Source organism: Neofelis nebulosa, chromosome 7, assembly GCF_028018385.1.
Source record: "Neofelis nebulosa isolate mNeoNeb1 chromosome 7, mNeoNeb1.pri, whole genome shotgun sequence".
In the NCBI taxonomy this organism is placed as follows: Eukaryota; Metazoa; Chordata; class Mammalia; order Carnivora; family Felidae; genus Neofelis; species Neofelis nebulosa.
In genome coordinates, this window is record NC_080788.1 from 55,129,763 (window position 1) to 55,149,285 (window position 19,523).

The 19,523-nt window shown below is 36.2% G+C and overlaps 2 protein-coding genes across 11 annotated transcripts in view; one reads left to right on the forward strand and one right to left on the reverse strand.

Annotated features, from left to right (window-relative positions):
* The window catches only part of FAM227B (family with sequence similarity 227 member B), a 199,858-nt gene that overhangs the window by 109,710 nt on the left and 70,625 nt on the right, over window positions 1-19,523 (forward strand). The gene's annotated exons all lie outside the window — the stretch shown is intronic.
* FGF7 (fibroblast growth factor 7) overlaps window positions 1-19,523 on the reverse strand; it is a 59,759-nt gene that overhangs the window by 39,371 nt on the left and 865 nt on the right. Inside the window, exon 2 of one of the 2 annotated variants that reach the window (XM_058737798.1) lies at window positions 18,973-19,349. In XM_058737798.1, the coding sequence (XP_058593781.1) occupies window positions 18,973-19,258 (286 nt within the window). In that variant the 5' untranslated portion in view covers window positions 19,259-19,349. The remainder of the gene's footprint in view (window positions 1-18,972; window positions 19,350-19,523) is intronic. The other variant, XM_058737799.1, reaches the window with a different exon arrangement.

Sequence of the window (19,523 nt, forward strand, 5' to 3'; positions counted from 1 at the left end):
CAACGGCCTGAGGGTTCTACCTCTGCCACAGATATGAATCTGTATGAAAAGCAAAAGCCAAACCAGCTGTTTAGTCAATTTATTCCTGTTCTGTGAATCTTTGATTTTATGTTTTCTTCATCACATTGGTGATAAGTTAGCTGAATTAGTTTAGGGTCATTAGTAATAGGGACAAAATCATTCTAACATAAAAATTTTCTCATGCGTTAGTAATTTTCCATGGATGGACTATAGGTTTACTGAAATCAGCTTTTTAAAAAACATATGTGATTGTTTGGAAATATTATAGCATAGAAGATCATTTCTCTTCACACACCCAAAATTCAATATTTCTCTCTTTCTCTACCATTAACTAGTTTTGTGACCTTGGCTTACTTCTTAGAGAAACTCAAAGCAGATTTAGCCCTACGTATGATCAACGTGAGGAGACTGTATTTTGACAGCAGTGTACGAAAGTAATTTCTCAGTTAATATTCTCAAGTTTTCACACTTATCAAAAGAAATAACAATAAAATGCAAGATTATTTATAATTATTTACCATGGACCTGGTGGGCTGTCTCCATAAATTATTACAAGGATGGGTTTATGGAAGTCTTACGTCAAGAGTGGGAAACCACAGGCTTGTATATCTGACCTTTAGCATGATTTCATTCAGTGACTTGGGTAATATCAGTTGGTTCACAGTCAAATCCCCTATACTCCCTAATTCTTTTGGGCTCTCTGATTATACTGCCATACTCTCTGTAGCCCAGAGAGTATGGCAGGTATAATACTCTGGGCTACAGAACTTCCAGAACATCCCTCTGCCTTTTTGTCTCTCCCACTTCGTCATGTGTCTGTGTATCCCTTTTCCTTCTCATTTGTGTTCACTCTTCCTAGTGCTTCCCCTGCTTATGTCTTTCTTTGTTTACTTCCTCACATCCCTCCTTTAATTCTGTCTCTACCCTTTCACTCTCTTTTTGCTCTATCTTCTTCTTTCGTGCTATGAAGTTAAAATGTATTTTGAAACATTTCATTTGTTTACTAGCTCTGAGCTACCACTTCTTTGCACCATATTCTTTCTCCAGGACTTACCATTCTTCACAGTTGCCCTACTGCATCCATGCCTTTTTGCCCACCTTCAGGCTACTTGACAGCTCTTCACCCTCTATCAAAATCCTCCAACCAATCTCCCCTTTGTTCAAGTGCAGTTTTTCCATGAAAGTCTCTTCTCCTAATTCTTCCGCTTGGTCATTTTCACCTCTTTGGATGTGCCCAGAAGTTTTCACTTCCATGCTGATCTCTCCCTTGCTCATATGAAACATATTAATAACTTTTGGAACTTAGCAAATTATTTCTTATAAAAGCATATTAAAGGCAAAAGTTATATTATTTATCTTCATAGCTTTTATTATACAATGTCACCTTGTACATTAGTGACTTGCATTTACATGATTAATTTAAATCCTAGTGAACTAGATCAAATTTTAACTCCATGAGACAGTTAAAATTTTCCATGAATAATGACTTCTGACTTTAAAAGTGTTTCCACTTTTATCAGAAGTCTTCTTTAGGAAAATTGTTGTCCATATACTCCCAAGCATAATATATATCCTCTTTCTTTTAAATATAATATGATAATATAATATTACATCTTTATTCATCTATATTTTAAAAATAGTAAACAAAGTAAATTAATAAAGCATTGGTAGTTAGAAACATACCATAGTTTTAGTATATAAAAAAGTTAAATCAAAAACAACATCTTTATTCCAGTAAGCAAAAATTCAAGAATTCATGTAAAATTATAATGTCCATGGGGAAATCTGCACCATATTATTGTATTGTCCCTAGACTTTAGGACCAGGAATTTAAAGTGTTGTACTTCTTTACATCTATTATATCAACTCTTCCCCAACTTCCTTCTCACCACCTCCTCTTTCTTCTCCTTTACCTCTCATCTCAGCTAATAGGTTAATACTTTGCATGGAGTAGTTACTCAGTAATTACCTTATTCATAGCCCTGTATAATTGCCTACTGGTATAAAGCCACATGCAGTGACAACCCACTGGCATAGTTATTTAAGAATTGAACAGAGAAAAAAGCTCAGTTCTAGGATGTTGCTATTTATACCAGACACTTCAGATCCCCTTCCATTTGCTTTCCTTCTTTCCAAAATGATACTCTGTTTCGGCTTCTACATGACACCTAAATCTCTACTCAGTTATTACCATCTACCAGTTATGTGCTGCCCACACCACTCAACAGGTTTGTTGGGAAGGAAAGATTGGAAATGGAAGAGGCAGATAGGGTAAGACTCCTAGAAACTGTGAAGGCAGAAAGTTCCTATCTTGAAGCCTGCTGTATTGCATCCCCAAGAACCAGCACAACTCCTGGCACGTGTTAAGGGCTTAAAAATATCTGTCAAGGGAATGAATATGTAAGATCAGTGTTTGGGTTTGTGTTATAAATGACCAATTATAATCCATGTGCTGATCTCTTTACCCTGTATAAACACTGGGGTTTCACTTTATAAACACTTCAGAACAGTGTTCTCCTCTCTCTGATGACTCTCTTATTTATCAAAAACATACCCACCTTTTAACACCTGGTGGAGAATAAAAGGGAAATGATCCTAGTAGTAAGAGTGTTTAATTAAATAGAGGAGAGTCAGCTAAGCTTTTCTTTTACAAATCACAATAACAATGTATATTGCTTATACAATGGATGTATTATTTTAATTACAGAATTAAAAACCAGAAGACTTCTGATTCTAATCCAAATAAGACTAGATTTGTTGTGTCTCAGGTCTCTCATCAATAAGATGAGCACAGTGAACTAGATCAATACTTTGTATCTTTTTTGGGAAACACAAGTACTTTTGGGAACCTGACGAAAGCTTTGAATCCACTCCCTAGTATTTGGTATACAATTTTTTCTTACCAGTGTTTCTAATGGCCATAGGCAAAACTCCATGTCAAGGTCCCTGGACTAGATGATGTCAAGGGTTCTTTTGAGCCTTATTAACTCCAGAATGGAGTTGTTTTTGTCTCATTCAGCCCCACTCTGTAGCATTGTGAAAGAAATTAGATGTTTTGCTTTCAAGTATTAACACACACTATATGGTTTGCTCTCAAAGTTTGCAGTAAGAAAAGAGAGCCACATGCCTCCTAATGAGATCTTAAGCCAAATTAGCAGCTTCTACAAGGACAGCTGTCTATTAGCTATCTATTCTTCAGGCTGATTTCACAAACGTGTTGCTCTATTATTGCTTTAACTTACTCTTTATTTATACTTTGATTCCCAACTTGACTGAAAGGTTTTCTGATGCAGAAACCGTATGTGGTAGCCAGCCTTTGGTTTGGCCTATAATGATCACCACCACTGGGCATTCACATCCTTGTGTAGTTCCTTCCCACATTTTACTGTATGGTCCATATGACAAAGAAAATGAGGCAAACGTGGTGGTATGTCACATGTCGCTTCCATCTTGAAGGTGTCCTCTCTTGCTTCCTCTCTTTCTCTCTCCCTCTCTCATCTCTCAGTCTGAGGGAGGCCAGCTACCACGTCACCAGGACACTGAGGAAGCCTATAGAAAGGCCCTCATAGTGAGGAGGAAGTTCCTGGCCCACAGTGTGCTATGAACCTGAGGCCTTCCAACTGCCATGGGAGAGAGCTCACAGCAGAGCCTTCAGCCCTAGTCAAGCCTTGAGAAGATTGCAGCCCCAGCTCACAGCTTAACTGGACCCCCAACAGAGACCCTAAGCTAGAACCACTCAGCTCAGCTGCATTCAGATTCATGACATTCTGACACTGTGAGATAAATAAATATTGTACTTTGGCTAACATTTTATGATTAAAACCTATTCAAGCAATCTGCTCTAACCCATTAAAACAACAACAACTGGGGCCCGGTATAGTTAGGAACTTGCCTAAGGTCATTTAATTAATTAATTAATTCCTGGAAGGAAAAGGATTAAAGCCCAGGTTCCATAATACCTAATACAGTATTATTTCCATGTCCCCATACTGCCACTTACTTTCTATTCAATCCAGTTTACTCCTAAGTGGTAAATAATATGTATTAATGTTTATACTAAAACAGAATTATTGGTATGATAAACTAAGACTGATAAGTCATAGATGAATTGTTCAAGCCTACTTTTCTGCCCTTTCTCTTCTCCAATGGACAATCTAGTTCATTCATAAACTCCTATCACAAAAAGTTGATAGAGAAAAGTAATGGATATTAATTAACATGTACTAACTTTGCTGCTTGTGGGTGGTTGTGATGAGATTTTTTGGTAAGAATAGAAGTTAAATTTTCTGATAAAAATTTTCAGTTAACAATAGATATTAAACATCCAGGTCGTTTTTGTGAATAATGAAAATAACTATTTTTTTAGTTACTGCTTCTACATCCTTCTTCAATAACTCCTTATTACCTGTAGCATAAAGTTCATGTTCCCTAAAATGGAAAATAACTTTCCAAGAATGAGACTTCACTACATGCCCATCTTTCCCTGCTTCCTACCTTGAAGGGTATACTTCAGAAACGCTAATTCCCATACGTACGTACCTCCTGATGCGCTACTCAGCTTTTCCTGAGGTGCTATTTTCCAGGAGGGGATGCTCTTGCTGGATTCCCTCGCCCATTCCCTACCCACTTATCTAGCCTGGTTCACTACCACTAGCTCTTTAAGATCAAGGTCAAACATCATGCCCTTTAAGATTCTTGCTCTGTCTCTCCCAGGTTATGTTACCTGCCCTCCACCATGGTCCCTCCTTGAACATATTTTTATCACATACTTACCATATTCCATTAAAATTGAGTTTTTGGTGTTGATCTCCCAAATAGGCTGAAATTTTTCAAATAGTAGGTCTCCACCTATACATCTATGTATCCACACAGCATACAATACATGGTCAGTCAATATTGCAATAAATAGTATTCTAGATGCTGAAAACAGCCACTGCAACTTTGAGAATAAAAACATTGTAAGATATTTTTAAGATATTGAAAAAAAAACCCTAAGTTTAGTCGGGTCACAAATAATGTATATGTCTAGTTTTCAAAGATACTACGATTTTTCAAAGAAAAAACCCAAATATTAAAAAGATAGAATTCCAGATATACTGTCTTTGCAACAACTCATCATTTTTATCCCTCCTCCTTTTTTTTTTTTTTTACCTTTTTTTTTATTGGGCAAAGTCCTAAAAGGATTAGAAATAAATTGAGAACATAGCAATCATGGACAAAAGAAAGAACCAATTTGCTAGTAAGCTATTTCTCTTTCAACCTATCCTGCAGACGTGCTTGTTAGAACAAAGTCTCTGCTGTTTCTTTTATTTATTTTTCTATTTGTTCTGTTTGGATTTAGTGGCCTTTAGAGAGGGAAACTATCTGGCCATACTCCTAAAATTCTCTGACTTATTCTCTGAAATGTAATTGTATATATGTATCTATTCTATAATAATTATGCAGACGCTAATGAACAGAAGCATAAATATTTTAATAAATGTCAGAAATGTGTTTAAAATGCAACCAAATTAAATTTTGTGGCATCTTTAGTAATTTGTATGCAAAATAAACTGAAAGTTTCTATGCCAACTCAGGGGAAGACATGTGGAGATGTTTTGTACAAGGAACGTTGGAATAGAGTTTTTATTTAATAATAGGAAAATAATGCCAAGTACTCATTAGGTCATTTTATAGAGAAGAAAATTTCAGCTGTTTATAGTTCTTCATATGCAAATTATCCCACTGCATGGTTCAAATTCATATGTGAGGTTTTGCTAACAATAGCGACTGTATAGTGATACATGTAATGATAACCGAAACTATGCTTTGTAGTTAAGCCTCCTTTGTCCATATTTCAACTCCAACAGTTACTAACCATGGAACCTAGAGTAAGTTACCCAACTTTGACCTGAAGTTGCCCCATCTGCAAAATGAACACAACTCTGCCAGCTTTATAAGTCCTCCATGAAGCTTAAATTAGGTACTATGCAAAAAGTGTTTAGCACAGTGCCAAGCACATGGTAACCCCTCAGTAGGTTTATTTCTTTCATTGCAGGAAAAAAAAAATGTTATTGAAAAACGCCTTGCTTTTTCCCCTTTAAAGTTTCTTAGTAACTTGTGTTGGCTCTAAGGAGACTGGAAGGTTTGAATCAGTATTTTGAACATGAACTTTTTGCTCTTTAATATTTAGTGATCTTAGTCACAGAGTGAACTTACCAAGCCTGCTATTTAATATCTGCTCTCTGTGAGTTAACTGACTACCCAAGATCTTCCAGAAAACAATCCAGTCATTGCACATAGAGGATTTGGTATGATCATTTCAATCACCAGCTAATTTTTTAACACCAATCTTTCTTAATTAAAATGAACAAAACCCGGGGCACCTGGGTGGCTGTCTTCAGCTCAGGTCACGATCTTGTGGTTTGTGAGTTCGAGCCCCGAGCCCCACGGCGGGCTCTGTGCTGACAGCTCCTAGAGCCTGCTTCGGATTCTGTGTCTCCCTCTCTGTCTGCCCCTCCCCCATTCTGTGTCTCCCTCTCTCTCTGCCCCTCCCCCATTCTGTGTCTCCCTCTCTCTCTGCCCCTCCCCCACTCACACTCTATCTCTCTCTGTCTCTCAGAAATAAATAAATGTAAAAAAAAAAATTTAATGAACAAAACCTAAACAGACCTATGTATAATTTTAAAACTAGAACTTGTATACTAGCAAGCTTATTGGCAGGCCAATTTTCTGAAGGTCTTTTCCTTTCTTTCTGTGAAGTGAGCTAGTAGTGTAACTGCAAGCTTACAGCAAAGAGGTATTTTGAGAATTAATTAGAATGGAATGAAATGCTCTGCATCAATTTCAATATTGACATGCATATTTTAAAAAATTAACATTATTTTAGTTATCTACTTATGTTTAGTCACTCAATGAAAATGTTCCTAGTTGTACATTGTGTAATTTTATATAGACTAAATTAGAAGATTTACGAAAATAACAAAATGTATTTCTGCATAGTAAAGTAATTTTAATAGTGATGTTAATGTAAACTGTAAAACCATTAAATAGTACTTTAAAACATCATGAATGTCCATCAACTGATGAATGGATAAAGAAATTGTGGTTTATATACACAATGGAGTACTACATGGCAATGAGAAAGAATGAAATATGGCCCTTTGTAGCAACATGGATGGAACTGGAGAGTGTGATGCTAAGTGAAATAAGCCATACAGAGAAAGACATACCATATGTTTTCACTCTTATGTGGATCCTGAGAAACTTAACAGAAACCCATGGGGAAGGGGAAGGGAAAAGAAAAAAAAAGAGGTTAGAATGAGAGAGAGCCAAAGCATAAGAGACTCTTAAAAACTGAGAACAAACTGAGGGTTGATGGGGGGTGGGAGGGAGGGGAGGGTGGGTGATGGGTATTGAGGAGGGCACCTTTTGGGATGAGCACTGGGTGTTGTATGGAAACCAATTTGACAATAAATTTCATATATTAAAAAAAAAACAGAAAAAAAATAAAACATCATGAATATTAAGTCTAAGTACAACTTAATCACCATAATATGGATTTATTCTCATCTCCCTTATGGATGAATTATTATTCCATATCCGATCTGCTTGAAGCTAGTTACAAGAAAATTTCAAGACCAAGTTTGGTCAGAATCTTTTCAAAGTCGACAGCACCGCCTTATGTCTATTAAGCATCCAACATTATTTTGTAATGCATTATTGGTACAGGGAGTTGAGCACAATTTCTCAGAAATAGAGACCCCTCAATAGACTTATCTAAGTGGGAAAATAACTCGCTTCACTGCCTACTTCATGATTCAGAGGAGATAAAGCTGTGCACAGCTGCTGACTACTGAGTGCACCTGCTTAAATAGTTATAACAGGGGATGCATCTGTAGTAAAAGTTGGCTTATCTTAAAGAATGCAGCAGATAACTTCCATAATTGTGTCCTTAAAAGATAAATATATGCCTCAAAACTGTTGTTTCTCTCACTTTTTAGGAACTTCTTTGGGGAAAAATATCCTTCATAATGATAATGTAGTTTTTAGGGTGAATATTTATGAACACCTGACTTAAATAGGTTACAATTATGATCAAAGATTGAAAAGACATTAAAAAGAAAAAGTATGCAGTTATCCAGACAAACACTATCATTCCAATTAGCAGAACTTAAATTATGCCTGCAGAAAACAGTTACCCTTTAAAAAATAATTATCCTGTAAAGGAAATAGTCATTTTTAGTAAATAGAGTGGTCAAAGGCTGAAAACTGAAAATGAGCAAATGTTATTCTCATATTTTTAATTGGGAAAAAAAGGGGGTTTACTTTCATGAGCTTAACATTGATACCTGGCAAGATATTAAGTCATTTTCCATTTCCCAGCCTCTCAGCACTGTCTTACTACCAGGCATCTACAAAAGTATTTCCTCTGAAGGTAATTATTTGTCCTCTCTCTTTCATACTGCTCCTCATCTTTTAGGTCATTTTCTCCCAGAAAAGACTTCCATGCCCATTTCCTCAAGTGGAGTTAGGCCACGCCCCCCCCCCCCAGTTGCTCTGAACCTGCCCCCTCTGACTTGTTGTAGTTTACCCTCCACCCTCAACTACACTGTTAATTCTCTGAAAACATGGACTGTGTGGAATGTTTACTATTGTAGCCCGAGTCTGGGGTAGGGAAGTTATCAAGAATATTTGTGACATTAGTAAAAGAATGAAAAAAGTGAAGACCTTAATCTTTCATAGTTTTGTATGATGTCTTCACTATTCATGCAAACAAGAGAGAAAACTGTCCACTGCCTAGAGATGCCTCAATATGAACCAGACTGACCAGGCTCTTATCAGAAGTACAGTTTGAGACACTGTAAAACACCAGAAGACTATCCGAGGATCAGGCTACTGGCACTAAAACAAAGTGAGAGTGTATTCACCAACTTTCCACTTCTCCCCACCTCTCTCTCCCTATGCATTTGTCCTGTCCTCCCTTCAACACTAGTCACTGAGTCCAGGATCAATGTTAGATGTGCTACTAAGTAAGTAGATTCCCTATCCAAAAACTATCAGCCCACTGGTTGTTTTTACTAGTACAGCTCATTTAATTCTTAAAGACTTTTCCTGTCTGTATCTCCTTTGCATGCAGATATTCCTTAAACCAGTATCAACTAATTATCATTGTTTTCTGCATATAGTTTTTGATATGCAGGAATTAGTTGACAGTCAGATGAAAATAATTAGATGCTTTGAGCATGCCTCGCCAATCATCCTTCCAGTATTACCAGCTACCTGGGCCTGCTTAGATCATAGGCCTCTACAATAAAATTTTTCCACCCATCCCTTGAAATTACCTAGAAAAACATGAAGTCAAATAGGTTCTAGAGGCCAATACTTTTTTTTTTAATATTAGAGAATACAAGAGAAGAGGGAAATGAGGTGTACTAGTCTTATTTCAGCAAAACTTTTCATTCTTGCCTGCATTAAATTTTCATGATCATTTAGTAATCAATTTCTTATCCATAATTAATTTTATTTATTTATTTTTTTTTATTTTTTTTTTTATTTTTTTTTTCAACGTTTTTTTTTTTTTTTTTTTTTTTTTTTTTATTTTTGGGACAGAGAGAGACAGAGCTGAACGGGGGAGGGGCAGAGAGAGAGGGAGACACAGAATCGGAAACAGGCTCCAGGCTCCGAGCCATCAGCCCAGAGCCTGACGCGGGGCTCGAACTCACGGACCGCGAGATCGTGACCTGGCTGAAGTCGGACGCTTAACCGACTGCGCCACCCAGGCGCCCCTCCATAATTAATTTTAGATGTGTGACAGCTTAAGATAAAATATATCTTCCTCTACCACTGGGAGACAAAAGGAAGAGTAAGACATGATGCTTATCTTTCCAGAACTTACATTTTTTAGTGGCATTGCCAAATGCAAAGAGACAGAAATGTAAGACAAGGCAAATGTGCTACATATGGCTGGAAAAGGCAATTCTATTTAACGTCTCCAATAAGTGACCTCTTCAAAGGGTATTGAAATTAATTCATTAAATTAGCACTTCTTCAGGTTATGCTAAATTTAAAATTTCTAAATAGTTTTTGGTCAGTAAATAAAACTTGTTCTTTATTGATGCAATTGAAATAACTTCAAACTTTGGCTCTAGCTACTAAAAGTCAAAGTTTATTGTTTTTAGGTACATAAGTAAGAATTCTTCAATCACGTTCAAATCCTAAAACATTTTTAGGCTAATGGTTGGGAAATGTTTTGGTCAGTTTCTAGTTGCAAATAATAGGTACTGGACATCACTTCACATTATGAAAATGGTCCTTTAAGCTGCCCAGAACTCAGAAAAGAGCTTCAAGCTAAGCTTAAATCTCACTGCAAATCTTTGGATTTCAGCCCAGCTTACATCTATACCCAAAATGCTACCCTACTTATCCAAAATCATATGCAGCCTCCTGACTTTGGCACAAATTCTTGGTTCAAGGTCATTCTTAAAATATTGCTTCAGGTCCATTTTGTAGCCTTTTTATTTGGAACAAACAGCTGAGTGGAAGCTTGATTTAGTTCTTCACTACACCATAGAGAGATCCCTAGGCAATAACTCTCAAATTGCAATTTAATGAAATTTAAATGTTTTACCTAAATCAGAGGGGAGAGTTGGGGGGCAGGAGCAGTGTATTCTGTTGTCAAATAAGTTTGAGAAACCATACAGAATCTCCTGGAGTTTTGCAATTTATATTAGTATAAATTAGGCTCAGAGAATTTCTACTGTGAAAACTTGCTCAACTTTATGTAACCTAATATTTCCCAATGAATTAGCCATAGAAACTATGCTGCAGACAACACCATAATATCTCGAGGGACACTAGTGTTCTAAGAAACAAAGTTTGGAATTGCTGCTTTAAGAAAAATCTGCATCCTGAGTTGATTCTGAATTTGATCCCAAAGCATTTTCTCAACATTATCTACAATTACATCTAAATTTCAAATATGCAAATAAATATAAAATATTACATGATAATTTTAGCATAAGTATAGTATTTAAGGATATTGAAATATACCTAATTTGTCTTGTATTAATCATAAATATAAACTGAGTTTGAGTATAGTCCTGATAAATAAACAAAAATTATTACAATTTTAGGCACAAATTTAATGGATTCAAACCTGCTATTTGAGTGTCATCTGCAATAATCTGTTATTATTTCAACCCCTCTGTACACTATTTAGTTTTGTTTTGACCTCAGAAATTCTCTCACTATTGTCTTATCCATTATTGCATCCCATTGCCCTTATTCCTTAAGGGCATCAAAAAAAAAAAAAAGATAACAGAGCCATGTTTTACGAGGATCCTTTGTGTTTAAATCCATCCTAAACTTAAAATGCAGAATCTAGGGCACCTGGAGGGCTTAGCTGGTGAAGAGTACAAGTCGATCTCAGGGTTGTGAGTTCAAGCTCCATGTTGGGTGTAGAGATTACCTAAAAATAAAATCTTCAAAAAAATAAAACGCAAAATCCATTTATTTTTATATGAAGTCCTTTGTTCCTTTCCTCTCTTGCCTATTTCTTCTCCTGTTTGCAAAGATGTTGTCATCCTATTTATTCTCAGAAGGACACTAGCTACTGGTTGTAGCAAGTACTCATGCCCACTCCAAGAGAAGTGATTACGTTCTTCTGCAGGGAAGTTGACTGGAACAGTCAGAGAATCTCTAGAGCCAATTCTCCCCAGTATACATCACACCTTTCACCTCTGAGAATGATGTTGTAAAGGCAAATTTTACCTGGACATGAATATTAGATAATTCATTTATCTGCTTCCTCATCCGAATCCCTTTGTCTTTATATTTTACTACACAAACCCTTTTGTGCAACTAAGGTAAATAGCTTTAATGACATTTGCTTTGTTAGCAAATTAGGTATAGCTTCTCCACCTAAGTCAAGGGCAGATATAATCTCAAATGTAGATATAAGTCTTGGTCAAGAAACGGTTAAGTGTTCAGTGACTCTTTAATGTGGCTTTCTGAACCATGTGAAGGGCAGAGGATTTTCATTTTCCAACCTATTTTGTGTGTAGAAAGACTGGATATGAACCTGGAGTACATTATACTGAGTGAAATAAGCCAGACACAGATGGACAAATACTACATAATACTTCTTACAGAAGGAATCTAAAATAGTCAAACTCATAGAAGTGGAGAGTAGACAGGTGGTTGCCAGGGGTTTGGGGGAGGGAGAAATAGAGAGATATTAGTTAAAGGGTCCTAACTTTCAACTGTGCAAGGTGAATAAGTCCTAGAGATATACTATGCAGTGTAGTGCCTGTGGTTTATACTGTTGTATTGCATATTTAAATATTTACTAAAAAGATGGGTCTTATGTTAAGTGCTCTTATCACAAAATAATAATAAATTAAAAGGCAGGAGGGAACTTCTGGAAGTGGTGGATATGTTTATGGCATAGATTGTGGTCATAGTTTCACAGATGTACAGATTCATCAAGTTGTGTACATTAAATAAGTACAGATTTTTGTATGTCAAAATACCTCAATAAAGTGTTTTTAAAAAAAGAAAGTTTGGAGATGGTTCAGAAAAGTAAGGAATTTGTATGGAAGCCCATTTCATTTAATGAATTCTTTTTTTCTCCATATTATTTAGATATGCACAATCTCTGCCTTTTCTTCTGTGTGCCATATGTGAAACTAAAATATAGAAAAGTATTATATTCCAACAGTCATGTAAAAGAAGCTACTGTGCTACCAGAAGTTTTGATACAGAAAAAGAAAGCTAGGATCCTTAGAAATAAAAGAAAGCTTACTTTAATCCCAAACTTACACAGAAAACAAGCCTCTAGTTTCATATCCTTTTCAGTAATCTGGATAGACCCTGTAGGATTCTGGCTTCTTCCTGCCCTGGGTTTTCTAGACTTGAGGTTGTCTCTTTAAATCACTGCCTTGAACTCTGTGGGGTGGCCATAGGAGGTGAGAGCCTAATTTGGGGACATCTGAGTCCATGGTCATAAGTGGCTCATTTAAGTGCCAAGTAAGCTGGCTTTGATGTCTGTACTCCAGGTCCCCTACTGCATCACCACTTGAAAGTGTCAGAAGAGATTCAGATCTGCCTGTCATTCTGAGACTGTGGCACAGGACCTATTCTTCCCTGCGATGAACTCATTCACCAAAGAAGCCTTTTTACATAGTAGCTACAGAGCTGTCATCACATGCATTTCCAGGCCAGTTCACCAAATATTGGAGCCACAGAGATTTGTCAGAGAGGTCAAATGGACCCGGAAGAACTTCCTCAATGCATAATTCAGACAGTCATTCCTGATAGGCCCATTTTGAAATCCTCCGGGGTGTAAGTTAACTATGGAGCCGTCCCGGGGTTCCAAAATAATCGTGGGACACCTGAGGGGATCCAGGCTGAATTAGAACCCTTGGTCCCATTAACTAGTGGTTTTTTAACTTCATCAGCACAGTAAAATCACTAGAACACTTTAACAAACACTGATGCCTGAGTCTTTCCCACCTACTCAGGATTCTGACTTAATTGAACTGTGGTCTCCCAGTAATCTAGCATGAACCTTCACTGTGATCCAGGGCTTCTCAGGTTTGGCAGCATGTCACAATTATCTGGGGAGCTTTTAAAATTCCTGGTGCCCAGGCTGCGCCCCGAATGAATTAAATAAGAGTCCTTGTGGGTGGAACCTGGCATCAGTATTTTTTTTAAGTTCCCTAGCTGATTATAATATTTAGCCAAGGCTGAGAGGTAGGGAAACTTGGAAAAGGGAATTTTTTTATATATCTGAAAGCAGACTTCTTGCATTCTCTCCAATTCACTTGGGTCTTTGAATGCTCTAAAACTGTAGGCTAAAGAGTTGTAATACAGCTGAGTTACAGAGGAAAATACATGTTCATATGCTCTGGGTTGGTATATAAATGAAAATGATGGTCAGTTCAAATAAGGATTTACAAATTAAATAAGAGATACACCTGTGGCAATAAATTATTTGAATTTTGCAAGTGCCAGACACTTGTATTAGCCACCCCCCTCAAAAAAATGAGGAAGACTATACAATGAAAAATAATCTTTATTATTAGAATTCTCAAAGGGTAGCTAATATTTCCAAATCTTCTCCCCAGCAGTTTATCCATCTTCCCCTAATTTAAGGTCTTGACAACTTACTCAAGGGAATGCAAGCCACCAGTTCTACAGGGTACCATTTTGTCAGTAATTCTCAGATTGTGGGTCAAATCCATAGATATGTTCCTCATTGTCTATTTTTTTAAGGTGGTTGCCCTGGTTTTCTTATTTTGCTTTGATAATGTGAAATATTGTTCTTTTAGATAAATGGCTAAGAGCTGTTTGGAGCATAAGCAAGTTTACTGTCTCCATATTTAGAGGTGGTATGTATATTCGCTAGCTATTAGCAGAGATTTGTGCTGAGTAGGATCTTATCCAAAGAATTGTTGACAACTGGATTGCTGAAGATTCTGTGGCCAAAGTCAAATCCCACAACACTGTGTTTATTTGCTTTTTGCCAATTGTTAGGCCATACCCCGTCACAGTCTAACAATCCAAAAGAGAATGTTGCCAAATCATTGGCTAGCTTTCAGAATGGCTAACTCTTTGCTTGCTATGGAACTTACAATGCTTAATTCTACTAAGTGAAGCATACTTTTTCTTGAATCAGTGGTTTAGCACAATTAAGGATTTCTTCTTAAAAGGAATGGGTGATATTGACCATTGTTGAGAAGAGTAACTGAACACCAAAAGCAAGAATATCATCTTGAGGGACTGAGTTCTTGCCTCGCAAGAAAATCATCTTGAGGGACTGAGTTCTTTGTTCCGCATCTGCCTTGCAGGGCGGTTGACAGTTGCCCAGTGCACTGCTGCCATCTCTCACTTGGCACCTCAAGTCCCAGCTTAAACAGCAGTGTTATTTCTGTCAGGTGTGGACTGATTGACTCTGTCTGTTGATGGAATGCCTGGTCGAAAAATTATCTAAATTTACCCTTTCACCTTGTCTCCAAGAGGAGAGCTCTGACGACAGCAGTAGAAGTGTTGACCATCCATTACAAATCCCTTTAAGATGTTATTACTGGGCATTTTATGCTTTTATTACCCTTATTATTAGTTCAGGTTAGGTTCCAGTTGCATTGCTTAGAAACATACTGCAAGGCTAAATGTGGAATCATCAGAGAAGACAGACTTTTCTTGCCTCCTGGGTGAGACTAGTATGCAATCTGAGGACCAGTTCTCCAGTGACACCTCCTCTCTCCTCAGTGTCAGAAATGTGGTCCAGCATCTCCTGGCCTCTCATGAATTCCTACATTTATAGAGTTGGGTCTTACTTATCTGTCTACTAATACAAGGCTTATTTTTATTGGGTTGCTTGGTGTGCTTTTCCTGCAATTTAGTCCTTCTAATCTAAATTTAAAATATTTCACAAGACAACACTATAATTAAGACTGAAGTGAGATCCTCACAACCCAGGATAGCTTCAGTAATTTTTAAAATTTCCTTAAAAATGAGACATGAGCTGTCATATCCAGCTCCGTACCACTCCCCTTGTCTTCCTCTAGGCCTTCCATCTACCTACCCAACCCAGTCTTTTAGAAACAAAATTATATACCCATATATTTTTTTTAACCTCTTCTACTCACCCCAGTCCATTTTCTTAGCAATATCACATTTTTATAAAGGAGTTATCCTTCTGCTAGTGACGTAAGCAGTCCTTCAAAACCTATTAATATCATCAGGTAATTTCCCCCTTCATCCAAAGCAAAGCCACGAGAAAAGAGTGGGGACCTCATAGTAACTCAGAGAACAATTATGTTTCACACAGCTGACATCTAACTTTTCACGCAAAATTTTATCATCTAAGACATTTAAATCTATACCATTTTAAAAGACCTCCACAGAAGGCGTTTAACAACCAGCTAACAAATTTATGGGATCAGAACACTGAAAATGAAATTCAAAGTGCTATTCTGATGTATCACACTTTCTGAACTCTGCTGCATTTTACTCCAGTAGACAATTCAATCACCTTTTACTCTCATTTTAAATAGGAAGGAAATATCTCTTGTTCATTTGTTCATTCATTCAGTTAATGATTGAAGAATGTTAATAGTTTTCATATTTATAATTTCAAGTTTTTTGTTCTTCTTTGACTTCTTAAACAAATTTTATTGAGCACTTCCTTTGTACCTGGATACAGTAGCTTCAACTTCACATGTGTCAATTTGCATGTTTTATGTAGGGGACATTCACACTTAAAATTAGTAAAGCTGCCCTTTAAATAACAGGAAATGACTATCAGAATTCTCTTCTAATAAGTTATTCTCCGTATTTTTCAATGAAGTAATTACTTTTGTATCTTGGGATTTCCTGTTGACAATTGTGGATTAGCTTCTTTTTAACTATGGTTAAGCCTGACTGACCCCTTCTTCAAGAGGATAGCAACACAACCTGACAACAGTTTTAGGGTTTACTTAAAGGATCCCATTGAAAGCTTCCCTTTCCAGGAGAATTCACCATATCAAGAAAGTATATTTATATATACAGCCTATGAAAAGCTTATAGAAGTGAAGACTATATAATACATATCATGTCTTTATGAACATTGGTATTGTGGCATTCTATTTATGATACAGAAAGAGTTTCTCTCTCTCTCTCTCTCTCTCTCTCTCTCTCTCTCTCTCTTTCATTTTCACTGTAGAATTAGAATAGAGGAGAAATGGTGTGCCAAATTGGCCTTATGGTTACTCAAGGTTAATGCTAAATTGTGTTTCAGATATAAAATAACTTTGGCATTTTGTGTATGCCTACAAATGCCAGAGTTTAGTGGTTTTTAAGAAACTTTAACACAAAATAAAACACATATATGAATGCATCCCAGTTGTAGATATTTTTCATCCCAAATAATTACGTATGCTATTCATTTTCACTGGATTTTACTTCTAATTTTTCACTTTTTCATTATTTGACAAAAGCATTCAAAAGGAATTAGTGGCCATGTAGAAGAATTCTACACAGTGTTTAGATTTGATAACCATATTGGTACAATTTCAAATTAGTTCCGATGGCTCATCTTATAATGGAGATAATATTCACTTATCTCATTCAAAGTATATAATAATTACATAACGAGTACTTACATCTGTTCATACTTATGTTATGGTTTAGAATAGAATAGACTGTAAGAACTAGTGAGTGTATTAGAGATCATCTGTATATACCCCATATCTTAGAGATGAAAAAACTGAAAATTGGAAAGAATTAAAAATTTTTCCAAAATTACTCACAGATAGGGAATAGACCTATGCATCATAACTTCCACCTGGGCTCTGTCCTCTTGTCTGTTCTACCAGGTTCCATTATTCATGATAAATCTCATAACTTTTAAATAAATTGATTATAATCCAAATTCTGTTGCTCATATAGAAGTGGCTATCCACAGAACTTTTCTCCAAATAGTAATTTCTTCAGCTAAAGTTTAGTATAATCAGAACAATCTTCCAAGACTAACATGATAATTTTACTAATACCAGTAATAATTAAACTATAGCTATTAATAATCCATTAAAAAGGACTTAGTGTTCTATATCAATTATATTTAAAAAGAAGATCCTCTCATTTTCATATTGGAAATATAATTCCCCAATTTCCCACTTATTGGCTCGTTAGTTAAGAAGCCTAAAAACCAAGGCACCTGGGTGGCTCAATCAGTTGCGTCCAACTCTTGATTTCAGCTCAGGTCATGATCTCATGGTTCCTGCATTAGGCTCTGTGCTGGTAGTAAGGAGCCTGCTCGGATTCTCTCTCTCCCTCTATCTCTGCCCCTCCCCTGCTCGCTCTTGCTCTCTTTCTAAAATAAATAAACTTTTTAAAAAATCCCTAAAAACCATTCATTAAACAAGCAACAAAAGTTTCAAGTACTCACTGCAAGCCTTAAGCAAAATGCACTGCAAGTGCTTAAGCAAATGTTTACACCATCATCCCCAGGCATTCTTTTTCAATTGACTTTAATATACATAATATTATAAGATGATAAGATAATAACATTGTTCAAGTGCTAGTAATACAAACCATTTATTTTCATTCCGGGACTTTAAATTCTTACTATTTATATCCAATAGTCTACCTTATTAAATTTAATACTTGTTCATCATAACTTCTAAATGACAAATCCAACCCTGATATTTCAATAGGACAAAAATAACTAATTCTTGGAGAAAATGTAAGGTACACTAACAGAAAATCATGGACTTAACATCTCTTGCAACTCACTTTTATTTCTTCCTTCACATTTACATTTCTCTTAAGGTAACACAAAATTATGGCATGGAAGATTTAAAGAAAATGTTAGGAGGAACCTATTTTCTTGCTTAGGTAAATTAAACAAACAACCTAACACAAACTCATTCTGACATGAACAGATGGACAGATTCCCTTCTGTTTTATAACTGTTTACAATTGCACAAGTCCCTGAAAGCATTTTTGAGCACAGATTATGTATTTTACACCACAGAAATATTCTTTCAAAGAAAATCTAATTGTTTTTTTTAAATGAATTTTCTGTTCCTCACACTAATAAGCGTTTGTTGAGCATTTGCTGAGGACTCTTTTAGAGTTCCTAATGAGTTTTGCTTGAGGACAGTGATTTCCATCTCAGTGTGAATAATATCATTTATATTTTGCGTAACTTACAAGCATTTTGACCGTAGGACATAGGGATTATATTTTCAAATTGGCTTGGGTTATCAGCTCCAACCATAATATTAGTAGATTTGACCTGTTCCCAGAAGATGTTATTGGAAACATAGTTCAACGATCCCAATTTAGAGAAATTAGAAGATGATAGGGTTTTTTTTTTTCAAAAAATCGAAAAAGAAAAGTAAGAAAGCATGTCACTTGAAAAATGGTTCTTTCACAGATTAAGGTTCATAAGCAGTGCTATAAATAAAAGACATTACTTACTGTAGTTGTTCTTCATCTCTTGGGTCCCTTTGACTTTGCCTCGTTTATCAATCCTCAGATACCACTGTGTTCGACAGAAGAGTCTTCTCACTCTTATATCCCCTCCTTCCATGTAATCATAACTTCTTGTATGTCGCTCAGGGCTGGAACAGTTCACATTTGTAGCCATTTGCTCTGGAGTCATGTCATTGCAAGCTAAAGATATAGTGCCCACTAGACAGATAATGTGAAAGCATGATCTGTAGAGCAAAGTTGGCAGGATCCATGTCAGTATCCATTTGCGCATTATAGTGTAGTGCTCCGGGTGTTCATGAATAACATAATGAAAATTAAATCTTGAGTTGATTGTTGCTCCTAGGTCATTGACCTCTTCCTATCTGTGAATTGTAGATTGATTTAAGAAAGAGTAGTTGTTTTTTTCCAAATTGTTATCCTTATCCTTTTAGTTCCTGATAACAATACAGGATTCCTCCTTAAATAACTCTCAGTTGGTATTTCCTTATAAAAACAGGTTGCACTAAGTTCAGTTGCTGCGACACTGTTTACTACTG